This window comes from Mesoplodon mirus (assembly GCF_964341445.2).
Source record: "Mesoplodon mirus genome assembly, chromosome: 8".
NCBI lineage: Eukaryota > Metazoa > Chordata > Mammalia > Artiodactyla > Ziphiidae > Mesoplodon > Mesoplodon mirus.
Window position 1 is genome coordinate 39,945,421 of NC_138984.1, and position 21,286 is coordinate 39,966,706.

The 21,286-nt window shown below is 37.2% G+C and overlaps 1 protein-coding gene across 1 annotated transcript in view; it reads left to right on the top strand.

Annotated features, from left to right (window-relative positions):
• The window catches only part of DNAH7 (dynein axonemal heavy chain 7), a gene marked incomplete at its 5' end in the record, with an annotated part of 243,326 nt that overhangs the window by 44,598 nt on the left and 177,442 nt on the right, over window positions 1–21,286 (top strand). The window contains 7 exons of the mRNA XM_082630414.1: window positions 3,800–3,983; window positions 4,628–4,807; window positions 9,663–9,935; window positions 10,695–10,822; window positions 13,116–13,194; window positions 17,201–17,425; window positions 19,714–19,860. Of these exons, the coding sequence (XP_082486540.1) occupies window positions 3,800–3,983; window positions 4,628–4,807; window positions 9,663–9,935; window positions 10,695–10,822; window positions 13,116–13,194; window positions 17,201–17,425; window positions 19,714–19,860 (1,216 nt within the window). The remainder of the gene's footprint in view (window positions 1–3,799; window positions 3,984–4,627; window positions 4,808–9,662; window positions 9,936–10,694; window positions 10,823–13,115; window positions 13,195–17,200; window positions 17,426–19,713; window positions 19,861–21,286) is intronic.

Here is a 21,286-nt window from a genome sequence, read left to right on the forward strand (position 1 = left end):
CTCTTTTTCTGACTTCTAGTAAAGTTTAGACTATTGGATTAAGATCTTTTAAATATATTTTAATGTGTTTACAGGTCTAAAGTCTGACCACTACTCTTCTGTATCCCATGAATTTTGATATATGGTGTTTTCATTTTCATTCATCTCAAATTATTTTCTAATTTCCCTTTTTTTTTTAACTCATTGCCTGTTTAGGACTATGTTGTTTAATTTCTGCATATTTCTGAATTTCCACAGTGTCCTTCTGTTACTGCTTTTCTAATTTTGTATGATTTTCTTCATTTTATATTTACTGAGACTTCTTTTATGGCCACCAAGTATTCTTGATCCTCTCTCAGAAGCATCTTCCATGTGTACTCCTTTCTGTCAATTCCCACTGCTACTACCCTTGGCAGGCCCTGTTATCCTCCCATATAGCCTACAAACCACTGCCAGGTGAATCTTAAAACATCCCCTAGTTCAGTGCCTTCCAGTTGTTGACAAAATAAATCCACAATTCTTAACCTGCCTTTTAAGGTCTTCTGCAACCTGGACCTAACCTATCTTTTCTATTCTCAGTTCTGAAAAAACTTTCACCTTGGGCCATGCCTGTAGGAATAGTCACGTTAAATTAAAAATGGCATGACTTCTAAGATTAGCCTATAACCATACCTTACCATTGTTAAATATCTATCCAATTGGTAAATCTGTAGACTCTTTGTTCTCCTTTTTAACCAATTGTTGGTTTTTAAAATAGTTACTCCTTGTTTGTTTCCATCTGTGAGATGGGAATTCTAGGAAAATTTGAAAGTTGCTCAGTTGCTCCCCACTTAAACTCTGTGACTCTTAGCATTGTCATCTTTGCAGACATAATTGTATCAGATTTAATCAGAGGTTAAAGGGATTAGAACAGAATAAGAACCTCTTGGATACTATTAGCAAAATTTTATGTTTTATACACATATTTATAAAAACTTTACACAGCAAAAGCAACCATCAGCAAAATGTAAAGGCAGGTTACTGAATGGGAGAAAATGTTTGTGACTAATATACATCTAATGAGTAGTTAATATCCAAAATATATAAAGAACTCGTACAATGTGATAGCAAAAAACAATTAGATTAAAAATGGTCAGAAGATCTGAATAGACATTTTTCCAAAGAAGACATACAGATAAATAACAGGTACCTGAAAAGATGCCCAACATCACTAATTATCAGGGGAATGCAAATCAAAACCACAGAGAGATATCACTTCACACTTGTTAGAATGACTATTACCAAAAAGACAAGAAGTAACAAGTGTTGGTGAGGAGGTGGGGAAAAGTGAACTCTCGTGCACTGTTGCTGAAAATGTAAATTGGTGCAGCCACTGTGGAAAACAGTATGGAAGTTCCTAAAAACTGTAAAAATAGAACTACCGTATGATCCAGCAAGTCCACTTCTGGGTGTTTACTTGAAGAAAAGGAAAACACTAATTTGAAAAGATATGTACACCTCCATGTTCATTGGAGCATTATTTACAATAGCCAAGACATGGAAGCAACCTAAATGTTCATCGATTGATGAATGGATAAAGAAGATGTTGCAACAGCATGGATGGGCTGTGGAGATATTATGCTAAGTGAAATATGTCAGAGAAAGACAAATACCATATGGTCTCACTTGTATGCAAAACCTAAAACAACAACAACAAAAACCAGGCTCATAGATGCAGAGGGCAGATTCGTGGTTGCTAAAGGAAGGGAGTAAGGGGTGGATGAAATGGTTGAAGAGGGTTAAAAGGTACAAATTTATACTTATAATATAAATAACCCATGGAGATGTGGTACACAGCATGGTGACTACAGTTAACAATACTGTGTTGTGTATTTTAAAGTTTCTAGGAGAGTAGATCTTAAAAGTTCTCATCCCAAGAAGAACAAAATTTTAATTATGGTGACCAGTGTTAACTAAGCTAATTGTGATCATTTTGCAATACATACAAATATTCAGTCGTCATGTTGTACACCTGAAACTAATATAATGTTATATCAGTTATACCTCAATAAAACAAATTATACCTCACGCTATTTACAGCACACAATGCAGCTCATTCCTGGAGAAGCCCCTCTGTGTCTTTCAGTGTCCAGACCAAATGACCCTTATTCCATAAAATCTTTACTGTTACCTCATCAAAAGTGATCTGTTCCTTCTTAATGCCTCTGACACTTTGTTCTCTTATTTTTCCTTTTATAATATATATTTATGTGTGTGCATTTTCCCATCCACTCACCTATAAGTACTTTGAGGACTGAGTAATATTTAGTACCTCAAATGTTTTGTACATAATAGGAAACCCTGTAAGTATTTTTGAGACAATGATTGAATGAATAATTTTTTTCAATGTATTTTCTGTTCTTTGTCCTTTTTCCAGTCTTACAGCCCTGGACTTACTCTATCTCTTGCCTGGACTATTGGAGATTTCTCAATCCCCTTCATTAATCTGGCATTGCCCTTCTCTACTTAGTATTTGCTACTTGTCCTCCTTTGTCCTTTTACCTATTGCTTTAACAGTGATGCCCCACTGCAGAAGGATCTGCTGTGTATTCACAGAGTGTGAGCCTGTCCCAGGTTCTTGTGTTTAGCTCCCAAGTTCTGCAAAAGTCCTCACAGACTTCCCCCCACTTATTTTTTCCTATTTTCTAGTGTATTAGCTCCATTATAGACAGTGAAATGATCAGATGTATTAGCCCTACCTCTCCCACCTATTTTTCTTAATATATTCTACTTCAGATCCTTTTCTCAGGGTCTTCCTCATTTCATTTTTATCTATTCTTCAGTGAAATTTGCCATCTTCACTATAGAACCCTTCTCTATTACTGAAATAGAAAATTATGTCTCTATTCTTTGATTTCAAAGCTGTTTTTCTGCCATGACACCTTGCCTTCATTATTATGAGAGAGAAGGGATCATGTCATATCTTTTCATATCTCCCATGACACTGTCCCTAGCACACAGTAGGCACTAAACACATATTTGTTAAAGTGGTGAATACATACATTTAAAACTTTGATCTCTCTTGGAGCATTCAGGCAACTCCTGAACTTATACTGACTCCTTGTTTTTAAAAATTTATTATCTCTTATGAAAGAGGTACAAATATTCCTTAATTTTAGTGTTGGACAGTGGTTTTGGAAACTGAAAACTTCACTTGTTATCATCATAATGTATCTGTATATGAATTTCACTGTTTTCCTTTTATTACAAGGATACATATACATTTGAAACTTGTTTTAAATCAGTCACTCTTTCAGGATTTCTCATTAAGGAGGATAAAAAAATAATATACTTGATTTTGTTGTTTTGTGTCTTGTTTTCAACTATCGTTGTGAAATAGATGGAATAGCATAAATTACCAAGTGGGCTGAGCCAAATAACCCTCCCTTGATTTAATGTTATTCACATTTTAGCTTTGAATTGACAAATCCATTCCCTGAAGAGCAATTTCAGAGACTGGGGAGGAGTATCTTGTAATATCCAACAAAGTTAATTGTCATATTATTCAAAAAGTGCAGGAATCATGGTTCCAGGAGTTCAATTTACCTTTTTATCACAGCATCATGTCATTGAGCCATTTTCCATTGGCTATGATTAAAATTTCTTTTCCCAGGAGGAGTGAAATATGCTAGCGCTTACATTTCAGAGAGTGGGTAATGTGACTTGGCAATATACCTCTCTATAAAGACCTTTAGATGTTCAGAAGTAACCGTTAATGCTTAATGTAAGAGGAGTAATTCACTGAAAATATTAACTTTTAAAAGTCTTTTGTTCTTTGAAGGTGGTTTCCAGAAGTGCAGAATATTTATTACCAAGGTAATAAAAAAAAGCTATTGCCAACTGGTGACAGCAGTGCCAAGTTGGAATCTTTTTTCAGCTGTGCTGCTACACTTATGACTTTACAGCTGCAGGACCTCGCTTTGGTTTCCATGCAAGATTTCACGGACTTAATTGCACAACCCCTCGTAAGTAAGGTTCAGTTACACCAGTATTCATCTACCAATTTACTTATTTTCAATTCTTTTATAGTGGATAATTATAAAATAACCTTTACCAGTGGAAGAGCAGAAAGTATATCTTTAGACCTATCACACTTACGTGTTTTTTAAAAAAAGACTTAATGTCAAGCTGCATATGTAGGATATATTATTATCATCACATTGGTGAGGTTAGTGGAAATAAATAAAAATTCCCATAATTGGGAAATTTGGGTCATGAGGGCTGGGGAAGATTTCTCCAAAGAACTCTTTTCTTTCTGGAGGAAGGTCCTGTTACAGGGTGAGTGGAGTCTGGGAATTTGAATGTTCTCCTCTTGGGCTCCTTCTTTCATGATTCTAGAGCCCCACTGCTGTGCACATCTTCCTTTTTCTGGAATCTTGACCCTATAGTTGATCTGTAGGCTCAGTGGATACTAGATACCAACAAGTCTCGCTGGGAATGGCTCTTGCCCTTTTTGGTACAGTTCCTCTTTGGCTTAACTGTCTAGGACATAAGAAGAAAGGTGAGTTCTCATGTATCCTAATTGGGACCAGTACACTCCTTAGTCTACCACAATTCATATGCATATATATGTATACTTTATTATATATATATAACTTCTTTGTTGCAGGATTCTGTTAGAGCTTTTGAACATCCAGGTTTTGTCATGAGGCTGATTCTTGATAACGACTCCATTAAGTTTGAACCTGATTTCAATGACTATATAGACATCCTTCTAAATGTTTATGACGTCATGATTAACGCTGTCAGTTTTGTGCCAAGAGTTGAGGCAAAATTGTATTCCAAGTTGGTAAGTAATAAGGATATTCTGATTGCTTCAATTTGCATGATGGTATTTGCTTCAAATAACTTCTTTTAGTATAGACAGGTATCCTCTGCTTTACAGAATACAAATGGCCTAGTAACATTGGCTTATAAGGCAGTTTTGCTTTAAAAACATACTATTTTCCCATTAGCTTCTCTTAAATACTGGTTTCTTTGACCAGTCTTCTATTGAACTCAGCTGAAAACTTTCTGAGGGGGAAGAATTAAAGTTGTGATCTGGTTTGAAACCATCAATGAGCATTTGCTGTAGCATTCACACCATGCTGTTGGCTGCTGTTATACTTTTCCAGCTCTGTAAAACTCTCCTCCAATTAGCTACCTTCCTGATACACCTTCTTCCAGGAATAGTCATGTCTCCTTACTTCCAAATCATAGATCCTACTTCCCTTCTCTCTCTGGCCAAATATTTAGCAAAGTTCTGCTGAACTACAATATTTCAACAGTAGTTATTGCAGTCTAGTATATGAAATGAGCATGTCTGAAAATTCCTTAACTTAAAAGCTTTTCAAGTTTTGTAAGTCTAAACAGTAGCTTTCTTCTTCCTTTTTCATTTTTTAAAATAGTGTATGAATATTTCATACATACAAAAGAGTACAGGAGGCTAGTGTTTAAAGTTTTAAGCAGTAATAGAGTTAACACCTTCATACCTTCAATCTAACTTAAACAATGGCTATTACCTTTAAGCTCTACCTCCCAATTGGTCTTTCCTGTTCATATCCCTATCCTTCTACCTTCTAGCAAAGGAATCACTATCTTGCACTTTGTAGTTATTTTTTAAATTAATTTTTATTGGAGTATAGTTGATTTACAATGTTGTGTTAATTTCCGCTGTACAGCAAAGTGAATCAGTTATACATATACATATATCCAGTCTTTTTTAGATTCTATTCCCATATAGGTCATTACAGAGTATTGAGTGGAGTTCCCTGTGCTATACAGTAGTTTCTTATTAGTTATCTATTTTATGTATAGTAGTGTGTATATGTCAATCCCGATCTCCCAGTTTATCGCTCTTCCCTTCCCCCTTCATAACCATAAGTTTGTTTTCTGCATCTGTGACTCTATTTCTATTTTGTAGATTGGTTCATTTGTACGATTTTTTTAGATACCACACATAAGCGATATCATATGACACCTGTCTTTCTCTGTCTGACTTTACTCAGTATGACAATCTCTAGGTCCATCCATATAGCTGCAAATGGCATTATTTTGTTCTTTTTTATGGCTGAGTAATATTCCATTGTATATATATACCACATCTTCTTTATCCATTCCTCTATCAGTGGACATTTAGGTTGCTTCCATGTTCTGGCTATTGTAGACAGTGCTGCAGTGACCATTGGGCATTTTGTAGTTATTATTCTGAATTCTTAAACATAAACTTACTACATGTCTGTATATCTGTAAACAGTTTCTCTTTAGTTTTTCTATGTCTTTGTATAGATGGAGTCATCTTATAAATAGTCCATTTTACTTAATATTGTGATTGTGACATTATTCATTTTGAGAATATTATCTTTTTCATAGAGCTTCTAATTTTTTTGTCATTTTAGTTTTATTTTCTTGGAATCCATTAACTTTTCTTTTTTTCAACTAGGCCTGGTCTTCTTTTTTTTTTTTTTTTTTTGCGGTTCGCAGGCCTCTCTCTGTTGTGGCCTCTCCCGTTGTGGAGCACAGGCTCCGGACGCGCAGGCTCAGCGGCCATGGCTCACAGGCCCAGCTGCTACACGACGTGTGGGATCTTCCCAGACTGGGGCACGAACCCGTGTCCCCTGCATCGGCAGGCGGACTCTCAACCACTGCGCCACCAGGGAAGCCCAGCCTGGTCACTTTTGATAGTCTCTTGTACTTACTCATGTATTCATTACTCTTCTCTGTTTGCTGATCTGACTCCTGCTCCTGGTGGTTTATTTCTGTGGTTTTTTTTTTTTTTTTTTTTTTTTTTGCAGTACACGGGCCTCTCACTGCCGTGGCCAACCACTGCGCCAGGGAAGCCCCTGTTTTTTCTTTATTATTATGGGCTTATACATGTAAAAACTTTATGCAGGGAAGTCTTTGAGGCCTTGATTTGGGTTGGTTTCTCTGGATTTTGCATATTCTCTTGACATGTGCTCTGGAGGCCCCTGCAAACCCAAGACCCCTTTTTTTTTTAATGATTTTTTTTAAGGGAACTTTATTTTTATTTATTTATTTGGCCGCGTTGGGTCTTTGTTGCTGCGCATGGGCTTTCTTTAGTTGCAGTGAGCGGGGGCTACTCTTCGTTGCGGTGAGCGGGCTTCTCGTTGCGGTGGCTTCTCTTGTTGCGGAGCATGGGCTATAGGCACGTGGGCTTCAGTAGTTGTGGCTTGCATGCTCAGTAGTTGTGGCTCGTGGGCTCTAGAGTGCAGGCTCAGTAGTTGTGGCTCACGGGCTTAGTTGCTCCACAGCATGTGGGATCTTCCCGGACCAGGGCTCGAACCCATGTCCCCTGCGTTGGCAGGCGGATTCTTAACCACTGCGCTGCCAGGGAAGCCCCCAGGACCCTTTTAAACAAAAAATCTTGCCTGAGGATTTTGTGGACGACACTGGCAGTGTGAGTGCTTACCCAAATGTGTAAGAGAACAGGCTTGTGTTTCCAAATTCTTAAGACGACCATCCTTTCTCTTCTCCACTGAAAAACAAGGCCAAAACAAGACATTTTCCTTTCTTGCCCCCTCATTTAAAGGTTCTGTCAGCTTTCAGCATTCTGAAGTTTTGTGTCCTCAGAACCCTCATTGTGAGGTTGTGTCACTTTTCATTGTTCCTGGCTTTATGTAGGGGTATCAGTTGACTTCCCACCTTACTCAGGCTTCAGGCTTTGTTTCCTGACAGCCATTCTCTCACCCATGCCGCCCAGCCCCACACATGTGCCCATCCTGCTGGAGACTCATTAAAGCAAAGCTTGGGCCACCAGGGATCAGCAGAGTCTCCAGGACAGCTGCTCACGTCCGCATATAGTTACCTCCCGCTTCATGTATGCTCTCATGTTTGGCCCCTTAGCCTTTCCTTATTATTTTACTGCCTTAACCATGCATTATAAAAGTTATATTTGGCATTTTCCCCAGCATATTTATGTGTTTTGAACTAGGTCATTGTTTTCAAACAGGGTATCTATTCCTCATATTACCATAAATAGAAGTCTCTCAAGAAACTTACTGTTTACTTTGTTTTTTTGTTTAATTCCAGTTAACCTATTGCATCCTTTTGTATTCTGTTCATACCCCGCCTTCCTCAAGAATGACTAGATGTAGCTTATGAAATAGACAGATATAACAAGTTAATAAGTTACTAGATAAAGTTTGAAGTGGAAAAAAGTATTATAATCATCTGAATGAAGACAGTTGCTATGATTTTATGCTTATAAAATATGGCTCTAAACTTCCTGGTTTCTACAGTAAAGAGGAAAATATAACAAGTTTTAAACTGCTCAGGTATTTTTTCTGGTATCAAATTTTGAGAGATAGGTCTTACCTGGGGCATTATATGTAGGGTAATGATTCTAAAACCCTATGTACCAGCATCATGTGTTGACTTTTAAAAATAGAAATCCAGGGGTCCCCGCCACCCCCATTCCCTGCACCTAGAGATGTAGATTTACAATGACAGTCTGTACTCAGAAGTAGGTATACTGGTAAAATATCCCTAGGTGATTCTGGCAATCCCTCAAATTTGGAAACAAGTGATACAGAGGGTACTTGAATATTAAGGAGCTTCACATTAGATCCAACAATTTCACATTGCAGTACATAATACATATTGCTTTATCCTAAAGTTCTTTCTCAAAAAAGATGACACCAAGCATCTTCTGTGCCCTGGGGGGTGAGGTAGTGGTGGTGATGATGGGATTCACTAATGTAGTCATGAAGCATCTAGTTCTGAAAAAGTGTGATTTCCTGAAATGTCCACTAGGGGGCATAGCGGACAAATGCATCCTGGATACCTGAACAAATTACCCAGTTCTCTAAGGAATCCTTTCATATTCTCAATTTGAAAGCTGTAGAATATTCACTACTGGCAGTGATTTTTGTTTGTTACAGTTAAAAATCACTTTTTTTGGACAACAGGTAGAGAGCATATATATTTTTTAAGTGTAACTTGGTTCAAGATAATAAACCATATATGTGCATTTACTTGTCCTCTTATTCAAAAGAGAAAGAGACAAGTTGTTGAGATTAGTTTGCTTATTTAAAATTGTTGTCTGATACATTCTTGCCCACATTATTCTAATGGTGGTAGCAGAATGCAAATTTTGCAACTAGGGATTTTAGTCTGTTCTAGTTGCTGTTCACACTGACCTCTGAAAGCTCAGAGGTCAGTGAATGAGTAAGCAATCCTTCTTTGTTCTACATACATTACTCCTCAAGGTGAAGAAGGGCTGTGACTGTGATCAAAGACTGTGATCATATGACATTGAGCTGACTTATTTTTTTAAAATAATGTACGATGCAAGTGCTACCTTTTAAGCTAGCATAAACAGTTGTACAAATAAAACATGGATTTTGCTGTTTTGATTTTCCAACTCTTATTTTGTGTATGTTCTCAAGTGACTGCTCTTTCCTCCATTCAGAAAAACAAAACACTCCTAGGTAGCCTCTAAGAAAAACAAAACATATGAAACCTAGATATTTAAAATACTGCTGTGATTTGACTCTCTAGAGATATAGATTAGAAAATCCGAGGGACCTTGTGAATAAAAAAAATGACAATATGGTAAGATGGGCATTTTTACAAAGCTGAATGATATGGTTACCTTAATTTAAAGTATTTTAAGTAACTCATATTGTTTTTATTCCTTTGTTTAGGAAAGTAAGTCTAAACCAACAACTTTGAAGCCAATAATTCTGAAGGAAGTTGTTGAAGCTCACAAAGAGAAGATTAAGGAGGTGGTTATGTGTGAGAGCGTGGCACCGAATGAGCACCTCAGACTCTATGACAAGTATGATTTTTTAATTAGCAAAAAAGCTGAGCAAGATGCTGATGCTTTCCTTGCAGAAAATCATAATTATGAGAAAATAATACACGAAATTCACAGATACCAAAAACTCATAGAGGATATACAGTACACATCTAGAAAGGTAAATGACCCATTTTGTACAACTGTTCTTTGTACCTAGTGATCTTTTCCTAGCTTTATTAGGATGTATTTCTAGACCATACAGTGAAAGAATTAGACTGTTATCATCAACAGAAAACTGTTTGTTGGGTCTTTTTATGTGTCAAGCATTGTGGTAAGCCCTGGCTATGCAGAGGTAGACGAAACACATAGTTCTTATGCTCATAGAGCTGAAGGTGTACCCTATAAGCCTGACTTTTAAGTAATTTATTTTAACTTGGCCCCTCAAAAATATCAAGAACTATTTTTTTTTTTGCCTTGGTGTTTACAAATCCTTTGGAAAATATGGTAATTATACCAAAATGTGGTTACTTCTGTTTAGTAGGACACTGGTAATTAAACATTTTCTTCTTTTGTCCTTTTTTATATTTTCCAAAATTACCACCATGATCATGGTGGTAATTTTTGTACAGAGCAAGTATAACATTTAAATCCCACTATCTATGTAGCAATAACTCAATTCTCCAAAGTTTTTATATCAATTATTGTCCTGAAATAGAATTGGCTTCCAAGATACACTGTTCAAGGAGATTCACCCAGAAGATAGTGGTAAAATATAAAAGAGTATTTGCAAAACCCTGCCTGCATCATATTAAAAAAAAAAAAAACTCAGTTGTATTAGATCACACACACACAAATCAATATTATGGAAAAAGGTAAACTTGTGGGAATCATTTATGTCATTTCATGTTTATTAAACTTTTAATACCTAACATTGCAGACTATTCGTTTAGGAATGTTTGAAATGCGCTGTGAGGAATTAATCAGAGCTTTGGTGAAGCGAGCAGATATTATTTGTGGAAAACTTATAGCTAAAATGTTCAGAGACCATCAGGAAGTAAATACAAGGTATTTATTTAATATTATATTTTTATTTTGGGGGGTGGAGGAATTAAATAGAATCAACTGTCACTCAACTAAAGTAATGGATTAGAGCAGTGTCATAAATGATAGAAAAGATAAAGCCAAACTTATTTCAACTTGGCTCTAAGTGTTATTTTGTGATTTTTAGTATTTTTTTCACCATGAATGTGCCTTCCCAGTTGTCTGAATTAGGGTGGTATTAAAATGTGTTTGCATTTCTTTTGTACAAGTCAGGTGGACATTATCTAACTTCAGACTTTTAAGTTTGTGTAATCAATACACAAAGTGAGTTTTCACAGTGGATATACACAGTAGTTGTCAAGGATCTCAAATTTGGAACATCATTTTACTGTAATTACCCTTCAAGGCCATGGTAACACGTTACCTTAACTACAAACTCATTTGTTGTCCAATGTGGAGATTTTTAGGAAAACTGACTCATGTTAAGTAAACTTTCAGAATGCTAATGTGTGAAGCAGAATACCTGTTTAAGACAAGAAGTGTAGTTAGTTTTCTAGCACTGGTGATAGTGTGGCTCCAGAAACCTCTTTCCTGCTATCAGTTACATGGAATAAAACCCCAAAAAATAATCAGAATTTTTTATAATTATAGCGTTAGAGAAAAAGCATTAAAAAGATATTTCTTTTAGCCTGTAAGAAGCCTGGAGGGAGCTTCATTTACCTACCATATGTCAGGTACAGCACTAGAGACTTGGACTGAATATGAAAAAAATTCCTGAAGGAAGTCACATTGTAGAAGGGGAAATAGGCATCCAATTCAGTAAATTACAACAGAGTGCCATAAGTTCTGTCCTGAACCACAGAAGTAGAACAGTAGAGAAGGAAGTGATTAATTTCCTTTCAGGGTGAGGTTTGGAGGAGAGGGGAAAATCAGGGAAGTCTGCAAAGAGGAAGTGATATAGGAATTCATTTTGAAGGGTGAGTAGGAGTCCACCAGGTGAATGATGTGGGTGAAAGAATTCCAGTTAGAGGAAATAATACGTAGAAGGGAGTGAGGTATGAAAATGGCATGGTGTATTCCAAGAACAAGGAGTGGGTTGTGTTGCTCTCACAGATACTGTGAGGGGGGAGGCTGAAGAGGGAGGCACCATGTGGAAAAGGGCTAGGACTTGGGTGGCTTATCTGAGAAACAGAACAGTATATTCAGCTTAAAGTACCTTTTCCTCTAAAAGTACTGGAAGAATAGTGAAAATGTCTTTTACTTACAGCATTTCATGCTGGGCGAAATATTTACTTTAATTTCATAACTATTTCCCTGCCTCTTAGCTGCCCCCAGAGCTCATGCCAGTTCTACTTTTTCCCCTTTTCTCTTAATTATGCCTCTCACCAGATGCACTGACTGTATAGAGGATATACCAGGACTATTATAGGAACCGCTAGATACAAATACCCTCAACTCCTTGCCCTTACGTGTCTCATCTCACCTCTCCACGAGCCCCTCCCTATCTGCCTCCCCACATTCTCAGAGGTCAAGAGTCTGTCAGCCACTCACTGTTCTCATCTCTACCTATGAGCTCAGCCCCCTGGCCTCCCATCCCTCTGGACCTGGCTCTACTAGTCATCCCCTCTGTGTCTCATTTTAAATCTCTCCTTCATTGTGGATTCTGCCTCTGAAATTTACAAACACAGTCAAAACCCTCTTCTGTCCTCCAACCCTCCACTTCAACCCAGCATCATCACCATCCATTCCCTCTCCTTCACCTCACAGCCAATCTTCTTGAAGAAATTTCTACAGATGTTATCTGATCTTCCTTAGCTCTCACTACTCTGTTTTTAAAATCCCATAGTAAGTTCATTGTTTATATTGCCCACAACCTAAATCAGTAGGAAGTATTTGCATATTACCAGAAGCTTCTGAGCACACAGGCCCATTTTAACCATGCCTTCCAAATAGACCACCTTTTTGTGCCATCTCGACTAAATCTCTGGTAGAGCCCTTAAAACTCTAGGTTGGAAATGATTGTTCATAGTCTTGCTGTCCCTACTGGATTGTGAACTGCTTGAGAACCATTATTGCATCTTACACATTTGTGTACCTCCGTCACTTATTACTGTAGTTGGGAATACAATAGATGATCATTAAATGTGTATTGAATGAATGAGTAAATGAGCACAAATTTGCTTTTAATTAATTAGATGTCATATAGGTAAGATAATCTGACTGTATTTTTCACAAAATAGAACATTAAAATAGTACACAGGAATATATTTAGGAATAAAATTTAATTATAGAAGATGGGTTTTGTCTGGTGTTTCAGATTATGTGAGGAATTTGAGAAGATATCTGAAAAAGCTCTTAGCACTCCTCCAAATACAGCAGAACTGATGGAAATGAAGGTATTGTTTATAAGCTCTGTATAGTCATGTGTGTAAGTAAATTGTTTTTTTTTTCCCCAGCTTTTATAATTATTGACATGACAATACAATAACAAATCGCTCCAAAAGTTAAAACAGAGGCTTAAAATAGTAAGTTACACACACACACACATACATACACAGAGCTCATGAGTGTGAAGTTTGGTGATTCAGGCTGGACACTCCTCCTAGATGGTTCTTCTGGACTCAATCAGATCAGCTAGTTCTTAGCTGGGTTGGCTAGTGTAATTATCTTCAGCAGCTTGACTCTGCTCTGCTTGTCTCTCAAACTTCAACAGGCTCACCTGGGCATGTTTTTATGGTGTGGTAGAGGCACAGAAGCAAGCCCAATTGTACAAATGCTTTTCAAGTTTCTGCTTGTGTCACATTAGCGAATAGCCTGTTAACCAAAATGGCCACAGAGCCAGTGAGAGGACACTACAAGGACAGACAGTGGGAGAGGTGAAGTATTGGAGTTATTAATGCAATCGTCTGCAAGAATCTTTTTGAGAGCACTATTAATAATTGTTACCATGCTAACAGGCATAAACCAGGACTGTCTTGGGCAACCTGAGATATGCAGTCATCCTTCATTTTTTTTTTTTTTTTTTTTTTTTTTTGTGGTACGCGGGCCTCTCACTGCTGTGGCCTCTCCCGTTGCGGAGCACAGCTCCGGACGCGCAGGCTCAGCGGCCATGGCTCACGGGCCCAGCCGCTCCGTGGCATGTGGGATCTTCCCGGACCGGGGCATGAACCCGTGTCCCCTGCATCGGCAGGCAGACTCTCAACCACTGAGCCACCAGGGAAGCCCCATCCTTCATTTTTTTAATCAACAAATATTTAATCCTTAAGTAATATTTTATTTTGTTTTTGATAGGCTTTTATTATATAGTAAACATTTCTGTGGTAGTTTGCTGAAAAGTGTTTTGAGCATAGGACTTACAGTACTAAAAATATTAGAGAAGTCTTGCATCATTTTTCTTTTTGCCTCTGTGCTTGAGGTCTACCTGATGGTAATAAAATAATATAAAACACCTGGTTAATCATCCTTTTATTTTGTTCCTTTTCCATTCTTATAACATTACACTTTTACAGAATCTTCTTTTTCCTTTTCTAGCAATCTGAAGATCCAAAATAGAACCCTTGTGTTCCTAGATTTTAAAATATTTAAGCAAACCCAGCAAAACATGTTAAATCATTCAAAAGTTTGTATAGGTAGGAAATTATAAAAAGTGTTCAAATGATTACGTACATTAAATTATTTTTTTGCACTTTATTTATTTATTTATTTTTAATATTGTAGTTGTATTTTTTTTATTATTAGTTTCTGCTTTATAACAAAGTGAATCAGTTATACATATACATCTGTTCCCACTTCCCTTCCCTCTTGCATCTCCCTCCCTCCCACCCTCCCTATCCCACCCCTCCAGGTGGTCACAGAGCACCGAGCTGATCTCCCTGTGCTATGCGGCTGCTTCCCACCATCTATCTAAATTATTCACTTAAAGAAAAATTCGTGAAAATCACTAGAACCAAATTTTACATATCAGCCTCTAAAGGGTTCTATTTCCTTTAAAGTATTTGTACTTGGATTGGGGTTCTTAACATGTGAATTTATGTGTATGTGTGTGTATCAAATACAAACAAACCTATGATATCCTTTTTAGAATTTTTTATATTTTACATGAGTTATTATAGAACATCAAGTGATACTTTGATTATGGATGATTTGAAAGGTAGCTGGAGAGTTCCATAGCTGGAAATTCCTTTGACAAAAATGAATACTGAGTATGAAGAGTGTTATTTATTTACCCTCTTAACCATCACTGGAAATATTTAGGAATTTGGAGTTATTTAGTGTGAATTTCTATTATTCATAGCAACATTTCACAGAATTAGCAAATAGGATTCATTACCTAATATTTAAAATATTTCTGTATCTTGAAAAAGTTTATTCCTATAAGGGCATAAACATCTTCTCAGTTTATTCAATACAGACATCAGTCTTTTTTTTTTTTTTTTTGCGGTACGTGGGCCTCTCAGTGTTGTGACCTCTCCCGTTGCGGAGCACAGGCTCCGGACGCACAGGCCCAGCAGCCATGGCTCACGGGCCCAGCCACTCCGCGGCATGTGGGATCTTCCCGGACCGGGGCACGAACCCGTGTCCCCTGCCTCGGCAGGCGGACTCTCAACCACTGCGCCACCAGGGAAGCCCCAGACATCAGTCATTTTTTATCAGTAAGAGGAAGTAAAAATGCAGTTGTTTGACTACATAAAAAGCTGATTAACCAAACTACAAAAATGTATTTTCACTTAGATCACTGTTTGGATTTGCAACAGAAAAACATTTATTCTAATTAGAATGACATATCAATGAAAGCTTTTAAGGCAATGTCCTTTTTTTCTTTTTAATTACAACAGTGAAAAGTTAAACAATATGGAATTGTACAACATAAAAGTTCCTCTTTTTCCATAATTCTTTTTTTTGGGGGTAATGGTTCTTTCCAAACATATGTATAGATATGGCACTAGGGAGAGTGATGAAAAGGGAGAACCAGAGAGAGGTGGTTATTAGAGATTTAAAAGAACTTTAAAAGCATTAAGAAAAGAAGCATTTACTTCATAGACAGGGAGGTGTGGGGTATAACAGGGAAGGTAAACACAGGTAGGTACAAGTAATTGCCAGTTTTCTCATTTTTCAGTGGGATAGCAGGTTTCTTTCAGAATTTATATTATTAAGACATATGCATAAATTAATATGTTTCAAAAGAGGTTTGGGAGAGCTACATGTATATATGTACATACACATGGGCACCTCCATGTGCATGTGTACACACACACATACACACACACCTGTATATTCACCCACTCACACACACACAGAGCTTTGTCTTTGCAAAAATAGAATCGTTACTCCTGCAAATTATTTTATTCACTTAACAGTATACCTTCTCTGTACTTCTACTAAGTAAATAAGGCTCTTACTTTCTTCCAAAATCAATAGCCAGTTACTTCAGTACAATTTATTAAATGATCTGTCATTTCACTCCTTATTTGAAATGCCTCTTTTTCAACACTAAATTTCCATTTGTACTTGGATCTATTTCTAAACCCTGTTCTGTTCCATTCTCTACTTCTGAGCCAGAACAGGAACTGTTTAAATTACTTCATCTATATAGTATATTTTGCTATTTAGCTGGGCTAGTCTCTATTGTTTTCCTTTTTCATGATTATCTTTGCCTACTCTTGAGTACTTTCAGAGACTTTTAAAATTAAATCAAATTTAGTTTTTTTAAAATGCCATTGCAAATTTGATTGAAATTGCATTGACTTTCTAGACCGATGGGAGGAGAATTTACATCTTATTATGTTTTAACGTGGGTTTCCATATTTATTTGGTACTTTTAAAATGTCCTTCAATAAAGTACTGTAGTCTTCCTCATAGATTTAGCACATTCCTTGTTAAATTTGTCTACAGTTATAGTTTAGTTTTATAACTAAGGAAATTGTTGCAGCACTGGTGTCTGTTGCAAGTTTGCAATTTTACATTTGTTATGGTGGTTATTTGACTAACTGTCCCCTCCACTAAACTATAAGCTCTCTGAGGACAAAGCCCAGGTCTGTTTCTGTCACACTGTATTGCCAGCACCTGGCACAGTATCAGGCACATAACAGGTGCCCGAAATGCTCTTCTGAAAGAATAAATGATATCACTCAGCATCTGCTTCTTATATTCCGGAGAACCATAGCATTCTTTGCTTTTCCAGTGCTCTTTGTGTGTTGTTGAGTATTTCTGTTTTTCGCCCTGCTCTGCCGGTAAAGGTTTTCAGGATGGATGAGAAGCAGACTGTGCTGCAGTCCCCTATTTGGAACCAAAAGTCTATACTTCTAACAAGTCTGTACATATTTATGCAGTGTATTTCTACAGGCTATTTTTCGACATGAGCTGTTCCTTAAAATGCCATCTATAATTTTTGTTTTCCCTCAGGCTTATATTCAGAAAGTAGAGACAGTTGATATGATTGAACTGGGACGGAGATTGGTGGATTCTAAAAACTGCCTCGCCTTCCTCATTGAGTGTACCAACTTTTCTCCAGCAGACATTAGGCTAAATAATAATGTCTTCCAGTGGTATGGAAGAATGGATGAAATTTTTGACGAACACAGGAAAATCATTAAGGAGAAAACAGAACAATATCAAGAAGGTCTTAAGGTGGGAATCATGGATATTTTAAATTATTTTCATTTTTCTGGAAATATTTAACTTCTTACATAGCAACGTCAGCTCCTCTATTTCACAGATGGTATATCTTAGCTCTCTCCTCCCATAAGTCTTAGTAGAGGATAGGACACATAACGAATGGATGTGCTATCCTTTCTTGATTTTTCAAGGGAGAAAACATTTGAATATATTGCCCACAAATGACCATTAATAAGAATAGTATTTATCTTATACGGTTTATAGTACTGTCTTGAGTTTATTTTTTATTAAGGTCAAAGCTTCCTTGGTGAGGTGTGCCTTCATGCCTCATAATCACCAGCTTGCCTAAGTACCGTGCCCACAACCATCACTATAACGTTCCGTAACTTGAACCTTTGGTGTGTGTGTCCTACATATAAGATGGTGTGTGATTCCCCCCATCTACCTGTCCAGCCTCACCTCCTACCTCTCCCCACTTCGTGCTCTGGACTCTTTAGTAAGCCTGAGCAACTTCTGGTCCCCGCTCTCCTACACCTCTCATCTCTTACCTGCTATCTCCATTCTCTCTGGAGTGACCTGCCGCCCTGCCTGTCTATCTAGCAAAGTCAGCTGACTTTCTGAGAAGCCCTTTCAGTCAGACCTCAGTACTGCTTCCCCTCTGCTCCCGTGACACTTTTAACGCACCTCCTCCGGGCTAATTATCTGATCATTATGTTATTATTTCCATCTCCCCATTATTCGGTCAGCTCCTTGATGGCAGGGCTGTCTCATTTTTACCTTTTCTCCGTTTATATCTGCTTGGCTAGCACAGTGCCTGACACACAGAAATGCCATGAGCACTTCATAGCTATTATGTGAATAAATGACACAGTATTTTCAGTCTCATTTTATAGATGAAGAGACTAAGGTTCCTAAGTGAAGGTGAAGAGGCTTGTTTCAAGTCAGCCAGTAGAGCTGTTTGATAGCAAGCCTAACCTCTTTCTATCTCACTACAGCAAATACGATTAATTGGCAGCATATGTGTTTGCAGAATAAATTATAGACTTGAAACAAAACAAAAAAAACCCTTCATTTTAAACTATAAGTCTATATTTAAGTCTATATTTCTGTTTTATGTTTAGGCCATTTCAGAAATTTTTAAAACCTGTAGAAGGCATCATGAGTATTTGATGTTCATGCTACAATATAATAGACCCTTAGGAAATCACTAGGTGGCCCAGAATTATCTATACTTCATTGTAATGTATACCATTCTACAAACTACACATAATGTTAATGAATTTTTCCTCTTATTTTCCTTCCCCCACTGGGCCAGAGCAATAAATTGGCCAGGAAACCAAAGAGGACAGAAATCAACCTAGATAATCTATAAAATATAAATCTATTTTTGAATAACCTAGATTTGACTTCTGAATATTTTATTCAGAGCTGTTTTTTTTCCCCGTTGGCGGAGCACAGGCTCTGGACGCGCAGGCTCAGCGGCCATGGCCCACGGGCCCAGCCGCTCTGCGGCATGTGGGATCTTCCCGGACCGGAGCACGAACCCGTGTCCCCTGCATGGGCAGGCGGACTCTCAACCACTGCGCCACCAGGGAAGCCCCAGAGCTGTTTTTTTAAGAGCCATTTAATTTGGAATGCCTTACCAATGACAATTTTGTAAGAAGCCTTTCTCATTTAAAAAAAAACCACACACACCTGTTTTATACTGGAAGGGTTTAGTTTTTCGGCTTTTAAATCTGGATTTATTTATTTTATTTCCTGTGAAGAGAGCCCATGGGACAAGAAAAATAACTTTGGAATACTTTGTTTTAGCATTGCTAATTGAAGAGATACCTGAATATCAGAACGCAATTAAAGAAATTCAGTTTTTTCCAGTTGTGTGTAAAAATGCTACCTTTACAGGCCTTAAAAAAAAAATTGGAGTTCACTTCTAGCCTCATACTTGATTATTATGAGATTTTTTCAAGTGCTTGTATTTCATTAGCATAATAAAGAAACACCATTGTTTAGCACATTCTTATTCATTTTATTAGAACTTCTTACCTTGATAATACAAGGGTAAACTTTCTCTAATTTGTGAATTATAGGAACCTTAATGATTAATCTTAAATCCCAACTCTTAAAAATTCTGTATATTTTGGATCCCAGTCATCTTTAAGATCATCCCTTTCTTCATATTTTGCCAGTGACAGAATATAATAATAATAATTCTGAAAATCCTTACAAATTCTAAATTTTTCTCTTGATGCCTAGGGGTTTTTACTCTTAAAAATAGTAATGAAAATAATTGTTTTTATTAGTTACGGTGTGAATGGTTTGTGGAGGAATTGCAGAGTTATGCTAAACAGTCAGAAGAATTCTACTCATTTGGAGATCTTCAAGATATACAGCGGTACCTGAAAAAGGCTCAGACACTGAATGGAAAGTTGGATTTAGCAGCAGACAAGGTATAAGTTAAAAATTCTTAATAGGGTGAATTAGTTCAACAGAATGATCATTTGAATTTGTATTGGGTATTCACCTTTAAGAAATGGATTCAAATAAGAGTTTAACTACATTTAATTAGAGATTAATATGAATGGCACAAATAGATTTTATAGACATGCTTCAAGGAGGAAGCAGCATTGCTGTTTTCTATTGGTAGTAATAACATTTCAGTGGCCTTCATCTTTTAAAGATAGAGTTGTATCTCCATCTGCTTTTTAATCTTGATCATTTACATTATGTGATAACACCTGGTTACTGTTTAGATTTCCCACGTCCATGGAAGCCAGCTTAGATTTGGTGGCTGTGTTGTTAAATTAGGTCCATTATTTTCTCCCATCAAGCTACTTTGTTCCCAATACCGCTATTTCAGAAATCAGTGGTCTTGTTAGAAGCAGCTGGGTGGGAAAAAGCCGTACTCTTTGCCATGTTAGAAGTTTGAAATTTTTAATTGCATTTTTTTTAAAAAGGGGAAATATGAAAACAGACCATATTATGATGCTCTACCACTTTTTATATATTTCAAGATTTTAATATCTTAGTTCAGGTAATTAAATAGTTTATAATAATCTCAGATATGTAAATATATGTTGAGACAAGAGAAATTGTAGATTTTAAAAAACTGATGTCACTGAAATTTTAAGTAATATGCATAATTTACATATCTATCTCTTTTCAATTCTATAGACTTCTCATCTACATCTCCCATATCCTCACAACTTCACTACTGATCTAAGAGGAAATTAATGCTTTCTTTGTGTCTCTTATCCTACGTACCTTCAAGACCCAGCCCTGGTTGTAGCTTCTCTAGCATCTGTAATTGCGCTATTTCAGCAGGCTCTCTTGTCTCTGAGTGATAGCATTTTTAAAAGTATACCATTCATTTTATATTAAATGGCTACTGCTCTAACACATCTCTTCTGTTGCCTTATATTATTAAATAATTGGTATCTAACTCCTCATCTGGATTACTAACTCTTGGAATTGGTACTTTGCAATATACTTTTTTCTATTTTCCACAGTATCTAACACAATGCTGTGTTTATTAAAAGTAATTAAGTTCTTGGGACTTCCTTGGTGGCACAGTGGTTAAGAATCCTCCTGCCAGTGCAGGGGACACGGGTTCAAGCCCTGGTCTGGAAAGATCCCACATACCACAGAGCAGCTAAGCCTGTGGGTCACCACTACTGAGCCTGTGCTCTAGAACCTGTGGGCCGCAGCTACTGAGCTGCGTGCCACAACTACTGAAACCCGTGCACCTAGAGCCCGTGCTCTGCAACAAACAAGCCACTGCAATGAGAAGCCTGCGCACCGCAACGAAGAGTAGCCCCCGCTCGCCACAACTAGAGAAAGCCTGTGCGCAGCAACAAAGGCCCAATGCAGCCAAAA